We start from the raw sequence: 22654 nt of genomic DNA, 5'->3' as shown, positions 1-22654 counted from the left end.
TGTGGTGCTGTTGCTGTTCATAAATACTATTATTTCGAATTTAGATTAGATACTTGTAGTTTTAATTAATCACTTTGTTGTGGCTTATCTTCGAATCAAACCTCAGCTCTGTTCTTCCGGTTAATTGATTTTTGGCCGCCCGCTGAGACCGTGTTCTTCATTGAATCGGGGTCAGTGGTTATCGTCAGCATTAAATCACATTTTTGTCGTAACTTTCAACAAATGCAATGCCATTGTGTTTTATTGCGTTGCGGTTTCTGGAATGGATCTGAAACTTAAATTGATTTTAAAGGCAACCTCATGTACGTGTGTCGGTTTGAATTAGCCAGGTTGCATGAATAGTATGTATATTTTTGCGGCTGCTGGCAATTGCAATCAACCAGGCAGCCCTCGCAACAAGACGCATTCTGATTTATTCATTATAAATAGTTTATTTAAGTTATTTATAAAATTCTTGTGCAAGAATTGTACGTTCTCGGCTTTATTTTCAAACAATACAATGTTTGAAGATGCATTTAACAATATGACTTCATAAAAATACAATCAATGAATTTTTATTTGGCCATTAGGAAATATTCGACAAAATAAAATAAAATAAAGTGTTTGCTAAACAATTAGGAACAGCTTCATTGTTGATCTGAAGAAATTGCTCCAAAAAATATGATATGATAAACTCATAAATAAGCCCCTAAAAAAGTTTTGGTTTTTACAAAATGAAACGTATTTAAAGTTTATTTTGAATTTACGTCTGAATTTAAGTCTGGATAAAATTCTCTAGCGCATTAAATAATTACCCTTACTTGAACATGGAAAGTGTTGGTCTTTTTTCTGAATTAATTGGACTCTACTGAGCTGGTCAACCGAACAAAGAACAAAGTCCTAAAACCAAGAGCAAACCCACAAAAGTTTTCCGACAAATCTCATATATGTATATACCCACATTTATACACACGCATGGAGCCGTTCCACTTAATTTCCAAAACTGTCCGCACACAATCACATGCCAATCTCAATCCTTGGCGAAATAAAAATCAGTTACGAGTACACGGAATTTAAATTGAAGCCCAAATATTTGGACTGCCGGAGGAAAAGCCACGTACGCTGCATCCGAAACGAAACGAAACGAAACGAATTGAAACGAAAGGAAAGTAAAGTTTGGTATGGAATGGAAACCGAGTTGCATTCAATTAAAAGAATTTTCGATTATACAAAGTGCGTTTTGTCAGTCAAATGCAGGCGATGTCCGGACATCCAATGGCTCTGGGGCAGGATTGTGTGGCGTTTAGTGGTGGGAAGGTGAGGAAAGATGGCCGAGGCAAAGGTAAATAAGAGTGGACATGTTAAACATCCTGGACATGACAACTACCAAAGTTACAAAGACAGCCGCTTCGTATAGGCCTCCGCTTTTCTGGCACCGAGTATAAGTGCTCGAATTTTAAAACAGCAGAGAAAAACCACAGCCACACACAGAAAAATCAAACATGGAATAAGACACCGAAAAAAAAAATAGCGAAAACAAGACAACAAATGGGGTCAGGAAAATAGAAATCTTGAATCGGAATTTCAGCCATTTCAAAAATTGATTAGAAGCCTTAGCAACATTCTGCTGAGCTACAGCCCATGTGAAAAGCGAGGGAAAGCTGTGGAAAGCGGGGGAAATCGGGGAAAGGTAACCGACCGGATGGCCAAGACATCGTCAAGGATATGCGGGAATCAAGGGGAGATTGGTAGGGATCAGAGGTGGATCCCGTCAGGACTACAAAACTCGGCATGTTGCATGTTGCGGACAGCTCTGGCTCAAGTTGCAAGGATATTCCTGTCCTGTTTTGTCGATGGGCAGGTTTTCACTGTTTGCCTCTGCCACAGATTTGTTGCTTCATATGAGGGGAGCCAGGAGAACATGGGGGAACCTGGGGAAACCAAACTGGGTCAATTCTTTTAGCCCGAACTGCGAACACAGCCAGGACACGTAGTGGCAACTATCTGAAAATGACGCCAAATTACCAATGCAAAGTATCCTGGTCCCGTTTACCCAGAGCAAATATTACGAAAAATGCACACAAAACAAGAGAGAACGCTATAGTCGAGTTCCCCGACTATCTGATACCCGTTACTCAGCTAGTGGAAGGGAGAAGGAGAGTCTTAAACACAATTTTTGGCGGTTTGTAGGCGTTATAGTGGGCGTGGCAGAAAGTTTTTTGGCAAATCGATAGAAATTTACAAGACCAATATAAAAATGAAAAAATATCAAAACATTTTTCAAAAGTGTGGGCGTGGCAGCTTTGGGCGGTTTGTGGGCGTTAGAGTGGGCGTGGCAAAAAGTTTTTTTGCAAATCGATAAAAATTTACAAGACTAATACAAAAATGAAAAAATTTCAAAACATTTTTCAAAAGTGTGGGTGTGGCAGCTTTGGGCGGTTTGTGGGCGTTAGAGTGGGCGTGGCAAAATTTTTTTTGACAAATCGATAGAAATTTACAACACCAATACAAAAATGAAAAAATATCAAAACATTTTTCAAAAGTGTGGGCGTGGCAGTTTTGGGCGGTTTGTGGGCGTTAGAGTGGGCGTGGCAGCATGATTCGACAAACTTGCGCTGCGTCTATGTCCCTGGAGTCTGTATGCTTAATGTCAACTTTCTAGCTTTTGTAGTTCCTGAGATCTCGACGTTCATACGGACAGACGGACAGACGGACAGACGGACAGACGGACAGACGGACAGACGGACAGACGGACAGACAGACGGACGGACAGACGGACATGGCCAAATCGACTCGGCTATTGATCCTGATCAAGAATATATATACTTTATATGGTCGGAAACGCTTCCTTCTGCCTGTTACATACTTTTCAACGAATCTAGTATACCCTTTTACTCTACGAGTAACGGGTATAAAAAAGGAAACCCAAGTAAAGAACCAAGAAAATGAAAATTCAAACATTGCCCCCGTTTACTTCGCAGTTACCTGTTACCTGTTACCAGTGCCAAATCGCTTCGTTTCGTCTCGTTTCGACTTCCTCCTTGGAGGAAGACAGCTGCTGGTTGGCCACGCTGCTGTGTTTTTTTGGCAGAAAAGGAAATTTCCTTGACTAGAATTTGGCTCACATTGTCACAGAACCAGCACACACATACAAAGTGGCGCTTTTGGCCCCCACCCTTTCACTGGTAATGGTCTCCGAATGGTCTTTTGCACAGGTGCTGGCGGCTTTTGAGTATGATGAAGTGTATATGGAACGGATATAACGTAAACATTTGGCGGGATATTGAAAGACAATGTGTTTGTTTGTTTGCATCCCTTGCTGCTGCCTTTCATGATGGCAAATTGAATTCGGAGTGTGGACTTTATTACCTTATTACGAAGTGGCAGGAATAAGCGAGGCAGCGAGTTTCAAGATAAGTACTGAGTCAGCAAAGCAATTTGTGAGGTGTTTAGAAAATGAATAACTGCAGAGCCGCGCAAAAAAGCTAATACAATAATTTTAAAGTAAAAGTAACTCAGCAGAATTAGAACACCTATAAAAACAAATATCATTAATATCTTTAAATGTGCAGATACTTCATTTAAGCCCATTTGGTACATTTTCAGCTTGTTGCTACTGTAAATTCGACTGTTTTGTCGCTTAATCACGGTTTTTTGTTTAATTTTTACTTCCTTACACATACCCAGTTTAATTAGACCGTATTATAGAGGGAATCCGGGAAAATGGGCAAAGTTGGGAATATGGAGGTAACCTGCAGTGCAAGCCAACCAAATGACTTAATCGCGTTGGAGCGACTTTGTTGTCGATCTTCTCCCTCTCCAATCGCTCTGCTTCCCCTGCTCCTCCTGCTCCTCCTGCTCCTCCTGCTCCTCCTGCTCCCTTTCTTCCAGACGTTTGCCATAAAAATGCAAATGAAAAGCTTCGCTGGAAAAGGTTGGAAAATGGGTGGTGACTGTAGGTTAGAGGGGGGAAGCACCAGGAAGGAGCGGAGAAGAAGTGATGAAGTGCAAGAGTTACGCCATATCACGATGTTGTCGGTGTTTGGTTAATGCCACGGCTAATCCCCGTCCGTTACCTTAATCCCCCTCGAAACAATTTTGTTAACAAACGAACATCAAAGAAAATAAAATGTGCAATAAATTTAATTTGCACTGGCACTGCTTGCTTCGCAGCGGAATAAAAATCACACTCCCCCACGGAGGAGTGACTTCCTTCCTGCCTTCCCTATATCCCCCTATATCCCCCTATATCCCTCCCTATATCTTTTCGAATAAGTATAACAGGGACCGAGTTTCCCCGACTTTGTCCGTTGTTATCGCCAGGTTTTATCGACAAACTTGGAGTTGCCGAATAAAATAAAAATAAAAAAAAGTGGAACAGAATAGGGAAAAAGTGTCAGTGGAACTTCGCAGCTTAAGCGGACTCGCAGCGAGCTCAACACTTGATCAAAATGCCACAAAGCGATTTGCATATTTTAATTAAATTCGCGCTTTGCTCTCCGGAATAAAAAACGAAATTAAAAAGAACCTCCGCCAGAGAAAAGCGCAACACGGTCGCCAAAGTGAACACATGGGGGGGCAGGGTTTCCCCGCCCTCAGTCTTTGCTATTTTAAAAAATGTGTTGAAAAAAACCCGAGCGCAACACATGTGACCACAAGCGTATTAAATTTTGTGCGCTTCCCCCCCGAAAAAGCAAAGCGAAATCCAAAATAAAAGCACAAATAACAGACATGGCCAGAACTTGGAAGGTATGGCTTAAAATAAAAGCACATGGGTGCCAGCTAGCCGTATGTGGGGCCAAAAGGTAGCCAACTAACGTAGTCACAAAGTGACTGCCAGTGGGAAAGGTCAGTGCAGAGCACTGAAAAAAAAGGCGGATAATCCTCAGCAAAAAAAACGCTGCATTAGATACAATAAAATGTGTTTTTATTGGACACACGTGCTTTAAATATGTACAGCTTTTAATAGAGAGATTTTTTTCAACATAGAACAAAAAGAGGAAAACAATTTAAGGGTCACCTAAGTTATTTTGAAAATGGTTGGTAAATATATTATTCTTCATATGGCTTTCTCACTGTGCAAAGGGCCACAAGCATATCGCTGCTGTTGCTGCTGATGTTACTTACCGCAACTTTGCCGTCTGCCGCCGCTGCTGCAGCAGCAACACGGCCAAAGCGCAGTGCAGCATAAAGTGTTAAATTGGATTAATCCAGAAGATTTACGCTGCGGGTGATATCAGCATGGCTACGTAGCAACAGCTACGGCGGCAACATGTTGATGTCGTTGATGGTGTTGCTGCTGCTGCGGCTGCTGCTGCTGCTGCTGTTGCTGTTGCTGTTGCTGTTGCTGTTGCTGCATCAGCCGGCAGCAACACTTGAGCGGAGTCAGCAATTTTATTAAAACCGGACGCTTACTTCAACACCACCGGAAATGCAACAACAACCGCGACGGAAAGTGTGTCAATGTGTGTTGATAATGGTGTTGCATGTTGCCAATGTTGTTGTTGCTACCGCTGTTGCTGTTGCTGTTGCTGTTGCTGTTGCTGTGCCTGGACGTCAACGAGCATGCAAATTTTAATACAAAATTGGGATTACCAAGGCGGCTGCAACCACCAGCAACAGTCCGACCCAAGTTGTTCTGAACTAGTTGCAAATGGCAATAACAAGAGCTGCAGCAGCAACACGACGGCATAATAATGCCTCGGCAACAAGCGGCATTGAGGCGGCATTCAAGCGGCAGAAGTGCATTTCTGCGAGCGCGTTGATTATCCCAATCAGCAACACTTTACCAGCGTAAATCTATTTAATTTGCAATCCGACCACAAATCAGCTGTTCGGCCGTCGCTCTTGTTAAATGTAATTGAACCTGTTCTTAAAGTTTTGTTTCGTAATTTATTATTGGCGCATGAGAGTTGCAAGATGCAGGCCGAAAAATGCTGGAGAAAATGGCCCGAGTTGGGAGCTTATTGCTTATAGCTCTCCACGATCGTCATCAGCTGAGTGATCATCAGCAGATGATGATGATAATGATGATGATCAGGTTGATGATGATGATTGAGCGGCCAGGCATGCGAGGATCGCGCGCTCTTCTTAGCCAAGATCGTGCCTGACGCGTAATTGATTATTACGAGAGTGCAACAGCAACACCACCATCCCCACCAGCAGCAACACCAGCAACACAAGCAACACAAGCAACACTAGCAACACCACCATCAACCAGCAACATCAGGAAGATGAGGAACATGAGGAGCATACCAGCGTAATGATGTATTAGCTAAACTTGGCCAACCGGTTCGCATTTCGGCCATGAAAAACGGTTTAGAATTAGGAGCCGCCGTGATTACATATTCTTCTGGTGGTGCCCCATACTACAGTACCGAGTGCGTTGAAATTGAAAAGAAGTGGGCATCATGTTGGTTTGTGGCTGTTGCCTTAGTGCCTCATGTTGCCTGATGGGGGATTCCGGATTGGAATGGGGCTATAAAAGCGTAAGGAATGTTTCCGTAAATGTGGTGCTGTTTTATTGTGTAATATAGAGGAATTCAATAAAATATCATTACGAAAGTACACTATAAATAAGAAAACTCTGTAGGAAGTAGTTGCATTCTAAAGCTAAATTAACTATGTAGTTTATTTCGCAGAAAAAACGTTAAATTTTTCTTAAAGGTGCCGAAAAGCAAATGCCATTCAGCATTTTCCGCAACACTCCAACAGCTGGGAGTGCAATACATATTGAAGTCTGCGAACTCGTATCTAATGGCACCGGCGAAATTGACAGTACAAAAAGCTATGCAGGGCCATGCCGACAACGAGGGCCATAACTCATAAACTACAGCACATACCAAATACCAAGGGTCTACTGTGCGCGCTGCCACACGAAAAACTCCAATTTTAATTGCTCGACATTAAACGATCGACGACGACCGAAACTTGGGCTTTGGATATTGTCGATATAGCCCATAGTCGCGAGTACTGCAGACCATAGCAGTGCCATAAAATATGCACGTTTCGTTTGTTTGCCATTGGTTTGCATATGTCCCCATGCCCAGAGACCCATCTGCATGCCCATGCCCCTCTGCCCAATCCAAAAGCAAAAACCCGGCAATATGGTCCATGAATCGAAAACTGAGACTGAGACTGCGACTGCGACTGAGACCAAAAACCGCGCCGAAGCAGACAGCATTTAGCGTACGATTTGGCGGCGCGAAAAAGATAAACTCATAAATTATGGCATTGAATGTCACTTCAGCCACCGCGAACGCCGACAATGGCAACAAACTCAAGCCCGATTCCGAATCCGAATCTGAATCCGCGGCCAGGATGCGGGACTGGAAGTGAGCGCGCGGTTTGGGGGCACCGGCGATAATGAAGCCCATTTTAAAGTCACTACCATTCAATGCGATTTGATTTACAATCCCATTTCGATTATAATCGATGATGATGTGTGTGCGCGCTTCGGCCGAGCCATGAACTTGCATATAAATACCAATCTGTGTCTTTGCCAGTCTCAGACGCAAAGTTGTCGAGCTGGGGAGTTGGGTAGTTCGATAGTTGGAGCTGCGGAAGGTGGGTAGGTGGACTTGGGTGGACTTGGGGAATGCCAAGCAGAGGGGTTAGGGGTGGTCGGTCTCTAGCGGTTTTCCAAGGAAATCGAAACGCGGCCGCAGATCCGCGCAGCAGTTCAATCTTGTCTGGCCGCAGGGAAGAGGCAACTGGCGCTGCACAGTGGGAAGTGGTAGCAAATAATAGATGCATTTATTTATCTATTTTTATAAATACATATTTTTACACCTCAGATATATGAATTCTATTCTAAACATACATTCACTTTTATATGTATTATTTGAAGGCATCCTACTAAGTGTAAAATTGCCACAAACTTATGTGCAAAGAAGTAGTATCATTTAAGCCTATTTCTTGCGCTTTGCCCCACTGTACGGTGCAGCCTGGCTATCTTGTCCGCCCGTCTTACCTGTTGGCGCAATTGAACTTGAATACGCTGTGGCTGCGGCTGCGGCGTTTTAGTTTAGTTAGCCCGCCAACTTGTCAGACAAACGAATGCGGAGCTAACGAACCCAAAACCACCCCACACCCCAAACCCCACACCCCACAACCCACAACACCCGGCATATACCCATCCACCAGAGCAGACCATTCCGATGCGATCCGATCCACTGCGACCCGGTGATCATTGTCGCATCCGCCACGATGGTGGCAATTGTTTTGATGGCCGCTGATAACTGCAGCGGCGGGGGGCAAGCCGATACGACGACTCCACTCGATTCCACGTCGAACGGCGACCGGCGGCCGCCAAAAACAACAAAACCCCGACAAAACGGAGTTCAATACAATGGAAACTTATATATATTTTGTCACCAGTCTGGCAACGGTTCTTTATGGCCTTTTAATTGAAGCTGGACCATTAACATTGGCCCAAGCTCCAAGTTCCAGCCCACGCGATGAAGCTTAAATTTATTACAACTTAATTGTTAATGTTTGCGTTGCTGTTCTGCCGTTGTACAGAGTATCTGCTGTGTTCAGCTTACGAATATGTCTTCATTTTTGGCATAACGCCCACTCAATAAAGCCATCGAATGGGTTTTGGGCGGTTCCCCCAGCTGGACGTGACTTAATTTCTACACAGAACTATACGGCTGGATAGGTTCTAGATACTCGACAGTATGGTGGGATGGTGATAAAATCGGTGTAGATTTGTTAAAACAAATTACTGACCAATAATGAGCAGCTGTTGTGCCATAAGTAGCTTCTAGTACGATATTATAACAGTATTTGCTTTACTCAAACTAATGAAATATTTTAAGGCATATCAAAGATAGTATATCGGAATGGACTTCAAGTCATGAATGATAGTCAAAATCCTAAAAAAAAAATTTTTTTTTGTAATATAAGTATACATGAGTGTGCAATCCTATTGCAACGCCCACGAATTTTCATTTCTTACTATCCCTAGATGGCGAAATGGGATTTGCAGAGGATTTGCTTCCCAGGCAATTAGTTCAAATGCAGTGTGTGACGGTGATATAGTCGCCCACTTAGTAGGCCCGCTGGCGAAATGGCCTAAAATATGGCTACCAACTAACGGCCATAATTTCATGAGCAATTTTGGGAGCCAGCCGAAGGAGAGAGAGTTGGCCATTGGATGGAGGATCTCGGGGTGGGAAGACGGCTCGCATGGCCACGGACGATGTTGCTGGCAAAGTGCAGTGATAAATCAGATTGTCACTTTTGTATATTTGCGCCAACTGACGACGCCGTCTCCCTTGAAACTCAGTTGCACGCATGCCAAGGCAGCCTTTTGGCCACAGCACCGGGCATTTAAATAGAACATACTTCAAACTACTGGGTAAAAACAGAACACCAAATGGGATGGAGTATATAGAGTACAGGGTTTGCTTAAAGCAGAGCCTAAGCTACCTAAGAAATTGAAAGTCAAAATGCAGTGCTATTATCCTGAACACCGCTGTATCGCATGCAGGCGAATGCCTAAAAATGCACTCGCAAAAAAGGAAAGGGAGCTGAAAGCGGGAGAACAGGAATGCATTTCACTTTGCCAACTGCCTGTGCGCAACGAGTCATAATTATTATTATTTTGATTATTGCACCTGAAAGATGACATTATTAACATCGCTAATGTGGCGAAACAGGGATGCCATGTACTTGCACATGTTACCCACACACCTAAGCTTGTGACTCACTGGGAGAAATTGAACTTGACGCTTTAATATTTTAATTACAAATTCTGAAATATAACAAAACAAGTGACCACTTATAAAAATCGCTTCTCTCATTGTTTTATAATAAAACATTTAATTAAACGGAGAACAATGCTGTTGCAAGCACATACTTTTTAACGACAACTCATGCAAATACCCATTGTGTTTAATTGCAACTTTTTAGAAAAGTGAGAATGGCCATTCATAGCTCACTTCGGAAAATGTGCTTGTATAATTTAATTATTTCTATATTGAATTAATAACTAACACTGCATAAACGGTTGTTAAAGTTGTTACGGAATTATTTGAAATTATTACAAAACAAAACAATTCTTTTGGAATCAAATAGCAATTTAATATAAAAATCCGATAAAATTGTGATTGAACTTTATTACAATTCAATAAAAAGTAATAATTTTTTAATGAATACCAGAAAACATATATGTTATGGTTTGTGTATGGTAGCTTCTCCATTCAACTACAGAGAATCAACGGCCTCATCACGATGCGATTCCACAATCCTCGTGCGATGTAGTTTCTCCAACTGATTGGCCTCCTCCTCGTCCAGCTGCCTGGAGGAATCGATGTGTCCCAGGTACTCCGACGGCTGGGAGCAGTCCATGGAGGTGGCCTCCTTCCAGCAGGGACTCTTCAGTTGGTCCACGAACTTCAGATGCCGTTCCGCACAATAGGGCTCCACAATGATGTAGTGCGGATCATCCGTCAGTGGTCGGTCGTAGATATGATTTCTCGAGGCGATTGCTTGCTCCTGGACTCGTTTAATGTACTCAGGTCGGCTTTTGGCCAACATATTCAAGGCCTCCATGTTGCTGACCTCATCCATGACCACAAGGTCCCCCGAAGCGGCTTGTCCGGTGCAAATACTGCCCTCTGGATCGGCGAAAATAGCCTGGATATACCGGAGCACATGCCAGATGTGGTGCTGATCCTTGCGCCACTCCTTCAGGAAGTGCGCCAGATCGAGGGTCCTATTCTGCGGACAGATGTGCGGATGTAGGATCACTGTAGAGAAGACTACGGTGAGGAGGCTGGCATCCTCCGGAAAATTATCCGGGAGCAGAATGGAGAAGCGAAACACGCTGCCCGCATAGATTCCACTGTGCACAAAGATCACGCCGAACCAGTGCAATGCACAGGCGTAACTAGGAATGGCATAGATGTTCTTCAGCTCCTCCTTCACCAGATTGTACTCGGCCAGGATGTGGTATCCCTGTTTGATGAGCGCTATCCTTGGGTTGCTTACCGTAGAATACCACATGGTGATCGCACGGTTTGGTTTCTAAAGCTCTGCCAAATATTTAAGTTGTGTGAACTCAAAATTTGGAAGAGCTCGTGGAATCCTGCGGCAGGTTTGGGTGTGTAAAGGCCAAGAGCTGGAATAAAAAGAAAATGTTACATTTTTTTGATGGGAAATTCTTTGAAAACGACACCAAGCTTAACGTAGAAATCTATGTAAAATTTGTTGTATAAAACAAAGAGAATTTATGATAACAAACTAAAATATTTTGCATATGCAAATCAAAAACTGAATTGAAAATAGCCAATGACAAGTAACCAACTTTATTATTTTATGACTGCGGTCAGTGTATTTTTATTCGAACTATGTGAGTACATATACTCACATTTATGCGGCATGTCAACTTACTGCAAAACAGCATATTGGACCTGGAAACGGGAATTTTCCGCAGAAACCTCAAAAAGCTGTGTATGTCCAGTCACAACTACACACTATAAAGGAAGAGGAGGGAGGCGGGAATCACCAGCCAGCAGATGGGCAGCTATGGGACTGGAACTGTGTATATCTGGAACTGGTACTCAGCGGCGTATTCAATCATGTCAAGTGTAATAATTTTGCGAATACCAGATACACGCAAAAACCATGCCCGCAGCCTTGGGGAGTTGGGGATTTGCAGAGCTGGAGAACTGGGAACCTGGAGTGGACCAGGAGACGGGGCTTAGACCAACATCGCATGTGTGAGTGCGGATATTTGATTTATTGTCGCCATGATGCTCTGATGTACGGTTCTTTCACGCACTGGCAACATAATGTGGCATTATAATGTCGCATGTACCACGGCCATGTGGACTGCGGACTGTGGACTGGTGTTTTGGCTCTGGCTCTGCGTCCGTGTGATTTGTTATGAATTTATTATGTGACGGAAGTGGCTGTGGCACGACTAAGCCAACTCGCAACTGGTCAAACAGGCGAGATGTTTGCATGCCGATGACGATGCCGATGGGCGCAGTTGCTAATTGGCCACGTTCACCTTTCCTCCTCGAGAAATTGTTCTTTGGAAAGAGGAGAAGTGGCTTTTGATATTTTTGACACTTTTTGAGGGTGATGTGTTGCCCTAGCAGAGGGTGTTTCCATTTTTTAATGCAGTAAATCGAACAGTTACTAACGTATTTATTACTAAACTGCACATGCTTTTGATTTATACAAACGTTAGGCAAAAAAGAATGCAAAATTCCTGAAAGAGTATAGGGTTCTTCGATTTTCGAACTTAAAACTTTATTCTTTATGATTTTCTTCAAAAATGTATTTATTTTGGCAAACATATCCAAAACACGCACTGACAGCGACAGACAGACAATAACACTTCCTTGATAAGTTCAGCCCAGCAAAAAAAAAAAGGGAATGAAACGAATGAATAAACGTGCAAAAGATAAGGGAATTGCCAAAAGTAATGAACGGAAATCAAAGTTGGTGTTGCGGTGCTGCAACTCATTAAAATTATACCGCGATACGAGGCGATATGATACGTTATGATTTGCGACTCCGCAAAGGCGAGACTTTCTTTATTTCTTCCACTTCGAATGCGACTCGATCCGACCTGGTGGTTAACGCCAGTTGTCTGAGTGCCCTGACATGGGTGCAACACCCAGCCGTGGAAAGGGATTCGCGGCCAGCTCATTTTCACCTACAATACCTCAGGGCGGCACCCGGAGAAAAACAAAGTTAATATTTATATACAAGTATGTTGTATGTGTATACGAACTGTAGTACTGTTTTCTCTTCAAATTTGTTGTGGGAGGGGTGCCTTAATCTTTTCGTAGCCTAACAATGTAAGAGTTATTTATACATACTTGGTCAACTATATGTGAAAATACTAACAGAATACATTTCTCCAGGTGTATGCAACTCATGTGATATGGTTTGGCCCCAGGCAATTGCTAATATGTGGCCCGATTCCGCGGATGGCACCTGTGGGGGATGTGGACTGGGATTGGGATACCACTGGATACCTGTCACCTGGACCCTTCGACCACTCCGGCCACACGAGTCCAGCATTCAATTTGTGTTTTCATCCCAGCTCTTCTTCAAACTCTCATATGCGGGCAGCAATTTCTCCGCCTTGCTGGCTGTCCTTCTTATCAGCTTTCTTCATTTTATGCTGCGTTGCCTTTCGGGATCGAAAAAACACACCGTCGACCCAGGGAAACATCAGCATCGCAGCCCGATTTTGAGGTCCGGCATTTGTAATACGGTGGCATATAACACTTAAGTGCCTGTTGTTGTTTTATAAGATAAACTCTTGCGGGGCCCACATGCGGCCACTTTGGAGGAGTTGGCGGATAACGCGTTGGCCAATTTCATTTACTGGCACTTTCATTAACCAACGCGAACAGCCCATACCATACCCATACCATGCCCAAAGAGCCAAAAAACAAAATAAAAACCAAGCGAAGAAGAAAAAAACACAAATGGCATCAAAGTCGAATAAAATAAACGAATTGGCGTGTTTTAAAGTTCTTGCTGAAAGTTGCGGGTTGGCCGCAAATATTTAGTCTTTCTGCAATGGAAGGGGATTTCCGCGAACTGTACTCAAATGAAATGGGCTCGTATTCCAGATTCGGTGATTGCTATCAATCAGTTATATATGGGGAAAGCACCGGAGTGTGCTTCACAGAAATATGGTGGAAAAAGGGAAATAAATTGCACTTGCCCGTTTGATTAGCCCCTTTAATACTCACCTGAGATGGCTTTTTTAAAGTATTAATGCTTCTTGTTTTTAGAAACAAAGTATCTTTGTTGCAACTAGCAAACTCATCCCATAACCAGCTAAAACGATCCATTTCAATTTCTCATACTTGACTTCCTGAAGCCATAGAGAACCTTTTGAATCAGAAGGATGGAAACTATTGGTGTTGCACTATGAATTATGAGCATGCAACTAATCTTTATAGGTGGTTGTGGCATACTTTCGGGCAGTGTCATAAATAGTGGCCAACTTAAAGCCAATGCAATGCCAATGTGTGGAAATGTGAATCATTTTCAGGCAATATTGATTTATGCGAAAAGTATCCGGGTGGAGGAATGAGGGAATCAGGCGAGGTTATTGGTTAAATTCAATCCCAGACTCCGGGATGTGGCACTCTGTGTGTGGCTTATTCAAATTCAAATTAGATTATATGCAAACACCGGCCACTCTTTCACTTGCCGTTCTTTATTATTATATAGGAATGCCGACCGAAAGGAGCAAAAACAACGACGGTCTACTAATATTTGCATAATCGCAGGCAGCTCAAACGATGCTGAGCCGAGCTGGCCAACATGCGGCAAAGCAATTATTTCTTTAAAAATAAATTGCATGCACAATTGGTAGCAATAGCAATTGCTGCAAAAGCAGTAGCAGTGGCAGTAGTGGCAGTGGCATTGGTAGTGGCAGTAGCACAAGTTGGAACAACAAAATACCCACGGAGGACCACCAGAGACCAGAGAGAATGGTCGCCATCCAAACGAATCGCAGTTGGAATATCTGCCCGACGAATTTGGTCAGAACTTCTTTTTTTTTTGCTTATTTGTTTCCTTTTTTTATCTCCTGGCCAAGGAAGAGGCGGTAGGGGGGGCGTGGCAAGTCAGCTCGTTTTTGCGATTTGTGTGTACGCCTCATTCGTTTATTTGCATATCGATTTGGAGTTTTTAGTCCGCCAGAACCCACTAGCTTCTCCGGAGAGTTTTCCCCCAAATACTTGGGCATGATTTTATTTGCCCACAAACAATTGCATAATTGCCCTGCATCGGCAATCGGCAGTCTTTTGGCCAAGCATTTAGCTCGGCCACTTCAGACTCAAATAAGTATATATGTACAAAGCCTGAAACTCAAGTGCAAATTCAATTTTCATAGCACACTTATGAAATCTTTCTGGCAATCACTCGCTGAGTGACATAATGCCAGCCGATCTGCTCGATAAGCACGTCCCATAAGCGCCATTCCATCTTAGGTGGTTTGGAATGCCGATGGGTGCCAAAGTATTAATACTCCGAACGACCTGAATTCTTGGTAAAAGTTTTCAGGGCAGGCACGTAGCCATAACGCGTTGGTAAGTCCATTGTTGTTGCGGGAAAATTGAAAAGTTTTGTGGCCAGGAATTGGAACCATAAAACCTGGCATATGGGCCAGAAGTGCTTTCGCCGTTTAGAACTTTGAAATACCTTCAGTTGTAATCATATTTAAGCTACAGAGTAGAGAAGTCTTAAGTGGTAGATACAGCCTTTTTTTTTATCAAAAGTATTTGTCCATTATTTTAAAATTAAAATTAGATTTTTAATAATTTTTAATTCATCAATGGATTAATGGATAAACACGTGAGCCTGTCTAAGTCTAGGGTGTCTAATAATCCATTAACCTAGCGTTGCAGACTTTTTCAACTGCCTCGGGAAATAATTAAAATTTTCAGAAAACTCCCCACTGGCTTTTGGGTGTTTTTTCCCCCATTTTCGTTAGCCTTGTTGGCTGCACAGTCAGCCCTTTGACCAGCCAACTCGAACCTCCAACTGAAGCCCTCCAAGTCAGTCACTCTCATTATGTCCGCTCGCTTTATCATGTTCCTTGTTGACATTCGCGCGGACGCAAATGAAGCAATTTTCCTGACATGCAAAACGTGCAACAGTTGCGACTGTTGCAAATGGGAATTGGATGGGGAGTGAGGTATGGGGTATGGGGTATGGGGAATGGGAATTGAAATTGGAGCAACTGTTGCTGTAGTTAATTTTCGTATATTTAATTCGCTTTAAATTATTGCAGAGCGACCATGACGTTGGTAGCTGGCCGCTCTTTGATGTGCGCCCCGTCACCCATCGCCCCATCACCCCATCACCCCATCACCCGTTAGCCATTTACCATTTACCATTTACCATTAACCATTAGCCGGGCCAAAAGACGAAACGCCAAAGGTAAGACCAGCAAAAAGGAGCAGTCTGTGCCGCTCAAGCTTCGAGCTTGAAACTTCATACTAACCCAGCTCCAGCTACAGCTCAGTGATCCATCTGTGCAATTTGCAAGGCAAATCAAAGGCCTAATGAATTCATTTCAATTAAACAAACAAAAAGCGAATCAAACCACAACCGCATCAACGGCGATAGACAGTTTGCATTAATAAATCGTTTAGCTGGGAGCTCCATTCTGTACATATATCTCCGGGCCAATCCATTTGAACTTGGCATTTGTGGTCAGAGTGGAGCAAAAAGCGGTACAAAGAATCTTATATTAATTGATTCTGATCTTTGAAGTTCGGCCCATGCAGCTGCCAATCGAAGAATGGTGCTTACTTAAAAGGTTACGACTCTTGTAATTTGTGTCCTCTTTTTAATGAGTTGCTTAAGCCGACATAAGAATTAGTAGTAGTAGTAAAACTGTGCAAATTTTACTTTAAAACTTTTGGTTTGGTTATTCAAAGCTGTGAATTTATTTATATATTTTACAACTAGCCCATAAATCGATGATGTTTACTTTGTGAACGTTTCAGACCTTATTTACAAACAGCTTAGGTTTATGCACGGGGTCAGTCACCCAAAGTATCTCTTCGATTGCTCCCCTTTTTTGGGAAGCGGTCGACAGCCGACAGCCGAGTGGCTGATAAGCCTTAAGCTGCTTAATCGATGACCAGAGAGTTGTCAAAAATAATTCACAGGCAGCGGCAGCGACTGAAAGGTAAATACAAATACAGGAAGACAGCCCCACAGCCCCGGCGTATACGTAATGTTATCAGTTGTGCAGATCTACCCTTTGGTGCTGCCTTAATGCTCGCTGGAGAAAATACAAAAAAATAACAAAAAAAAAGGGGGGCATCCGAGGAGCGGCATCCCATCGGATGGCCAAATCAGAGTCTCCTGGTCGCGGGGCCCTTACATGAGAAATATTTTAGCGTACAATGCAAAAATGGTAGCAGCTTCGCAGCGTTTCCTTATCAGTTGCAACTCCGCTGACGGATGCACCCAAAAAAAAAACTGAATAAAATCGCAAAAATACAACAGAAACGGGGATTAAGAAGGAAACAAAGCCAGAGGAGGAGCCGAGATAATGCCACAATGAAGACAGCATAACGCGCCGCTGTTGAAAAATCGCTACTCAAGCCTGACCAGCAGCATCAGCAGATGGATGGAATGGATGGGATGGAGTGGAGTGCATGCGTCCGCATCAAGATAAACGAGCGTGCGCCCAAGTCCTCGGGATTGGTTGGCATAATAGTACATATGTATGTACTCAGATGTATGTATTCAGATATATCTGCCACCAGCCACCGTAAGCCGAAAATCAAAGCTATAATAATGCATAAGTAATTTGCAGCAGCCGAGGCGGCATCAGGCCGAGGAGCTCGTGCCGTGGTTCTCTCTCTCCGCCCTGACGACAGTTAATCAAAATCCGCGGAAAAAGGGCCAAGACAACTCAAGCACACTGCCTGCCGGATTTTCGTGTTCTGCACCCCGGGCAGTTATTTATTAACTGCGTAGCATTTATCGGCACATCGTTGGGAAACCGAGAGAAGACCGCCCATATCCATCAGTTGAGGGGCTCATTTTATGTCATTTAAAAGTTAGTGAAAATACCTTTGTATTTATTATAATATTAATATTATTATTTTACGTTTTAATCTTAAATCTGCATTGGCATTTAATTAACTTAAATGATCGCAACTTGATCTGGGAACTAGCGGGCACTAAACGCTACATGGAATTCCTGGACCATGAACTCTGCTTTGTGGCTTATGCCACCTTATGGCGACCGTGGGCCAACTGCAACTCGCCTAACAAGTTCAACAATGGCCAAGGCCTGGGGTGCAGTCAAATCCAGTCGCAGCATAGGGCCAAAACCAAACAATGCCACTTGGCTTGTAAAAACACACAGTGGGCAAACCTGCGGACACTGAACTAGATTTCTCATAGCACAGAAAAGAAGTAGGCATTAAGCCGAGAAAGAGGTAAAGACGTACAAAACAAAAAAAATACGATGAAATCAGGAAGTGTATTATATAATTTTATAGATACTAAACTCAACTTTGACACAAATCGGCTGAGTGCGGTCTGTAAACATGACATTTGCTGTACACGAATCCAGCCAGGAGTCGCAGCCACAACTTGGCCAAGATGCTGCTGCCTCGTTTAAACCGCTTCTTTAAGCGGAGCAGCGCTGAGCTGAGCTGAAGTTGCTGGATGATGCTTATCGCAAAACGTTCAATTATTTTATTTGGTGCAGATGTGGCTGGCGATAAAAGTGCCTGATAGCAACGGCATCGACATCGACATCGCCAACGGACCATTGCAGCGCAGCTCCACCGGGTTCAGTAGCATCGCGAACGGGCCAAGTTAAGGCCGCACTTGGGATCTGCAGTGGCCCTGCTTTGTATATGAGGTTCAATTAAAATCAGTTGGGGCCACAAGAGCAGCGGAAAAAGCAGCTAAATAATTGACACAAGAAAGCAAAGCCGCAAATTTGCCGATCTGCTGGGGCAGCAGAAGAGAAGCCCGAGAAGCAGGAGCGGCAGGAAAAAATGTGTCATTCGATAAATGTCCGTGTTGATGGTCAGCCTCATAAAATGGTCCAAGCTAAAGGCCACAATACGAGGGGGAAACATGGGAGCACATGACCATGGGAATAGAAAGAATAGAAATGCTTCTCCTGTGTTGAAATTGTCTTAAGTGTGTGCAGATAAAAGCATATAGTTTTTGGGAAAAGAGTGCAGTACTTAAACTCAGCTGTTAGTGGCAGTTATTCTGATCTTTAACATATCTATCTCTTAAGATGTATTAAATTTAATATTTACTGAGTTATACTGGTTTACTACTTGTCAACAATAAAATAAACTTACCTCATTTATCACCTTTAAGAGTAAAAACTAAGGCAAATATTTGCTGAAATCTCTGGCTGACAAAACTCCAGCTGAGGCCGCATTGAGCGATGCTGTTTACTATCTGTTTACTAGCTGTTTGCTGCAGTTGGCAGCAAAAGTTACAATTAAAATTGTTGAAGCGCAGCGAAGTGCTGACCAGAAGCCAAATGCTGGCCCGTCGAAAAGCCAAAGCGGATGTTGTGGGCAGCGCTGGCAATTCGTTAGCTCTTGTTGGCGCAATTGCAAGAACAATTAAAATTATTCCATTTGAGGCATTGATGATGAAGGCTTGGCCCCGAAAGTGGGAATGTGTGCCATTATGCGACAGCTCGATTTAGTTATCTAACAGGGCCAGAACTAAACTGAACCAAACCGACCGACCGTTTGTGGCCAAAAAGTTCGCACAGTGTGCTATGCTATATCAAGTGGAAGTCTTTCGGTTGCGGTGACAGCAACTGGACCAAAAAACTCCATCTACTATAGATGCGGCATGGCTGGTGGAGCAGCCACAACAAGTTGAAGTGCCAATGGTTTTTTCTAATTCCCGCTCCGTGTCGAGCTGAAAACTTTGCACGCGTAACCGACAAATCAAATCTAATTCGCAATAAAATGCAAAGTGCCATTAGATTAGTTTATTTGTGGCAGCCACCAAAGACACGCGGAATCCATCCTGTCATCTGTCGCGGAGTCGCAGTGACAGGTTTTTCCTCGCATCTGAAGCTGAATTATATTCTCCCTTTCCCCCTCAGTATCCTTTTTTTCTTCGAGTGTGGGGTTGAAATGCAAGAAGTGAAAGAAATAAAAGGGCATCGCAGTTAATAACAAAGTGACGGAATAAGCGAATAAGCGAATAAGCGGAATACCAAAAGGTATGCCATGTCACTGCCAAGGAGTCACTACCCCAGGCACTCCTGAATTGAGTCTGATCAAATTAGAGTCTGTGAGGGTGTGTTTGACTGACGCTCCACTCGGGATGTGGGCGTGGTTTGGGGTCGTGGCTGGAGCTGTGGGCGCTGGGCGGCCAAGAGGCGTGCCTGTGGGTGTCCAACAAGTTAAGTGAGTTCTAACGTTACTACCTCCATTTCGGTGGAATAGCTAAATAAAATGGAAATGTTTCACATTAGTGAATCCAAAAGCATTTTATAAAATATAACGAAAGTGTTGGCAACTGAAAATAAATTATTTAAGTTGATTTGTATATAATTCTTTTAGTTAAATTTTCTGTTAGAAAAGTGATTCTCTTTAGTTTGGCTGCTGGTGCCGCTTAGGCAGCTGAAACTTATTTTCTTTGGCCACCCGCATTGACAGTTTTCAATTGTTTGCATTACATTTTAGCCACATTTATGCAGGGATTTCGAACGGGCGGAGTCGAGGAGTACTGGGATTTGGATCTGGGAGCACCCAGTGCTGCCAGTTGCCAGTTGCCATGTGCATGGAGCTGGATGTGGAGCTGGATGTGGAGGTCGTATTTTGTGGCTGGTGCGCCCGCCTGTGTGTTATGCTTTACTTTTACTTCGATGCACACAAAAGGCCAGGGAAAACTGTCATTGGCAAAATCTAAACAATAAGTTTGTTATTTTTGAGCAGAGCCAACGAACCGAACGAGTTCCTCTGCCCTTTTGCGATAATGCCGCACCCTTGAAGGTTCCAAGGCAATTTTCCTAGACTTCGGTTGACACAATTTTCACTTGGCCCTATGTTTTGCCAATGCCTTTATGAGTTCCTCTGACGCAGCGACCTAATTGATTTCTATTTTCCATTTTGAGACAAACTTCCAGGCGGGCAGTTAATGGGGCTAATATCTGCAATTGTTTGCCTAACATGCATTATTGGTTGCAGAAACTGCCAAAGCACGACATAATCAATTTGTCCATCAATTTTCCATTTTTCCACACTCGACTCCACAAAAGTCTGGATCCTCCAAAAATATCCCACCGGTTCCAGAATGTTAGGCAAATTTACATATTTGACTGCCGTGTCATAGCCAGAATTGGAATAGCTTTCATTTTTTCCTGGCTGTGACACTTTGGCCAACACTTTTTGTACAAATATTTTGACAATTTGACTGGCAGTTGATTTAAAATTATGGTCAAAAATTTCACACTGCACATGTCGAGCAATTAAATGCAAATTGTATTTCATTTGCTTTATTAGATAGTAGAAATAGTTTATTAAAGAGCCATGATGATGGCAAAGTGTTTAGCAGAGTGTTTGTGATTTTACAGGTGAGCTAGCTAAATTATAGTTTGATTACTTTGTGCCTCGCTACATAATAATAATAAATAAATAATAGAGTTACGTGTACGATGCGGTAAATGAATTTGGATTAAAGGTGTGAGAAATGAATGATAATTTATTGATGCCTTTAATTTAGTCATGAACGAAACGACCTGAGATAGATATTTTACTATGAAATTTATTAGGGGAATGGAATTTAATACTGGTCAGTTATTGCAGCCATAAAGAAAACAATTACAGACATATTTAGAGCTCCTAGTCCATTTGCCCACACTCCCATTGACCTTCTGGCTTCACTGGCATCGAAAAATTCCGAACTCCCTCTTTGTGTTTGACATCTAGAATGGTTTTATTGGGACACCGTACTAAATTTATGCAACTCAATGTGTGCTGCCAAATTATGTACACTTCATTTCGTGTACAATAACGAAGCAAGCACACGCCATATATTTCGCACTTTCCCCATGAAGAAAACACATAGGAAAAACTGAGGGAAACTCGGAAAACTCACATCAGGTGCAGGCGTTAGTTGAACATTGACCTGAACTTGGGGGTCAGTTTATTGTTCACCTATTTCAACGGCAGCAAGAATGGCGAAAACTGTGGACGTGCCAATAGCTACAAGGGGATATCGTTGGATATTCCATGTTCGCTCTTATGTGAATATATAAGCACCTGCGAACTCGACAAATTCGACACAAATGTGAAAATGCGACAAGATTTATGCCAAAGTAATAAATATAAATGCGGTTTTGAGTAGAAAATAGAAACATAGGATCATTTGGCGCACACAAAGGTGCGTTTACATTGTATACTTATACGACTATATATATAAATATATACACATACACATTTGGACGGACTGGGGCAGTAAATCATTGCGGTTGGGCTGGCAATTTATCGCACCGCCCCCCGCCCATCCATTTGGCCATATGTTACAGCAGTGTAAATATTGAAATAACTTAAGGAAGTCGGCTAGGAATTCCTTGACTGGCCGACTGGTCGTGTGGACATCGAGGCGCCCCAATAAATCACACGAAAAAGAGCATTGAACGAAGTACGTAGTACGTACCACCGGGCGCATACGTAATCTATTTGAAAATGGCATTGGCAAACAAAACTGCCACTCCAGCTGCCCTGTGTGTGTGTGGTGTGGGGTAAAGAACTCAATTTTTATACACATTTTCTCCTTTTTTTTTTTTTTTTTTGCTTACCAATCAGGGGCGTGGGGAGGGACGTGGGTGTCTGACAAAAATATGCAAATTTGCAGCTTTCCCGAATTTATGGTTATTTGTGTTGCACCCTTAATGCTATTGAACTTGCACTTAACAAATGGATGGCATGGAGCCCAGCTCGATTCCGATTCCGATTCAGATTCACCCAGTTGCACTCCATTTAGACGATGAAATAGCCGTTGCCTCCACTTCCTTTGCCTGCTCCCCTTGCTTTTTGTGTTTTTGGCTGTCTTTCAAAACATTTTAGTTACATTTTGTATATTGCATTTCAATATGCGTTTCTGATATGTGTCTGCAAATTGGAAAGCAAAGGCAAACCGAATAGCATTTGTGCGT

General features: G+C 43.0%; 1 protein-coding gene across 1 annotated transcript; it reads right to left on the bottom strand.

Annotated features, from left to right (window-relative positions):
* Positions 1-10083: 10083 nt before the first annotated feature.
* On the bottom strand, positions 10084-11175 carry LOC120445303 (protein crossbronx-like). Its single transcript, XM_039625612.1, has one exon. The coding sequence runs from the start codon at positions 10990-10992 to the stop codon at positions 10192-10194; it is 801 nt and encodes a 266-aa protein (XP_039481546.1). The 5' UTR covers positions 10993-11175; the 3' UTR covers positions 10084-10191.
* Between the last annotated feature and the right edge of the window lie 11479 nt (positions 11176-22654).

The sequence above is a fragment of the Drosophila santomea genome, chromosome 2R, assembly GCF_016746245.2.
Source record: "Drosophila santomea strain STO CAGO 1482 chromosome 2R, Prin_Dsan_1.1, whole genome shotgun sequence".
NCBI lineage: Eukaryota > Metazoa > Arthropoda > Insecta > Diptera > Drosophilidae > Drosophila > Drosophila santomea.
Note: the sequence above shows the minus strand (reverse complement) of the source record. Positions and strands in the feature narration are given on the sequence as shown.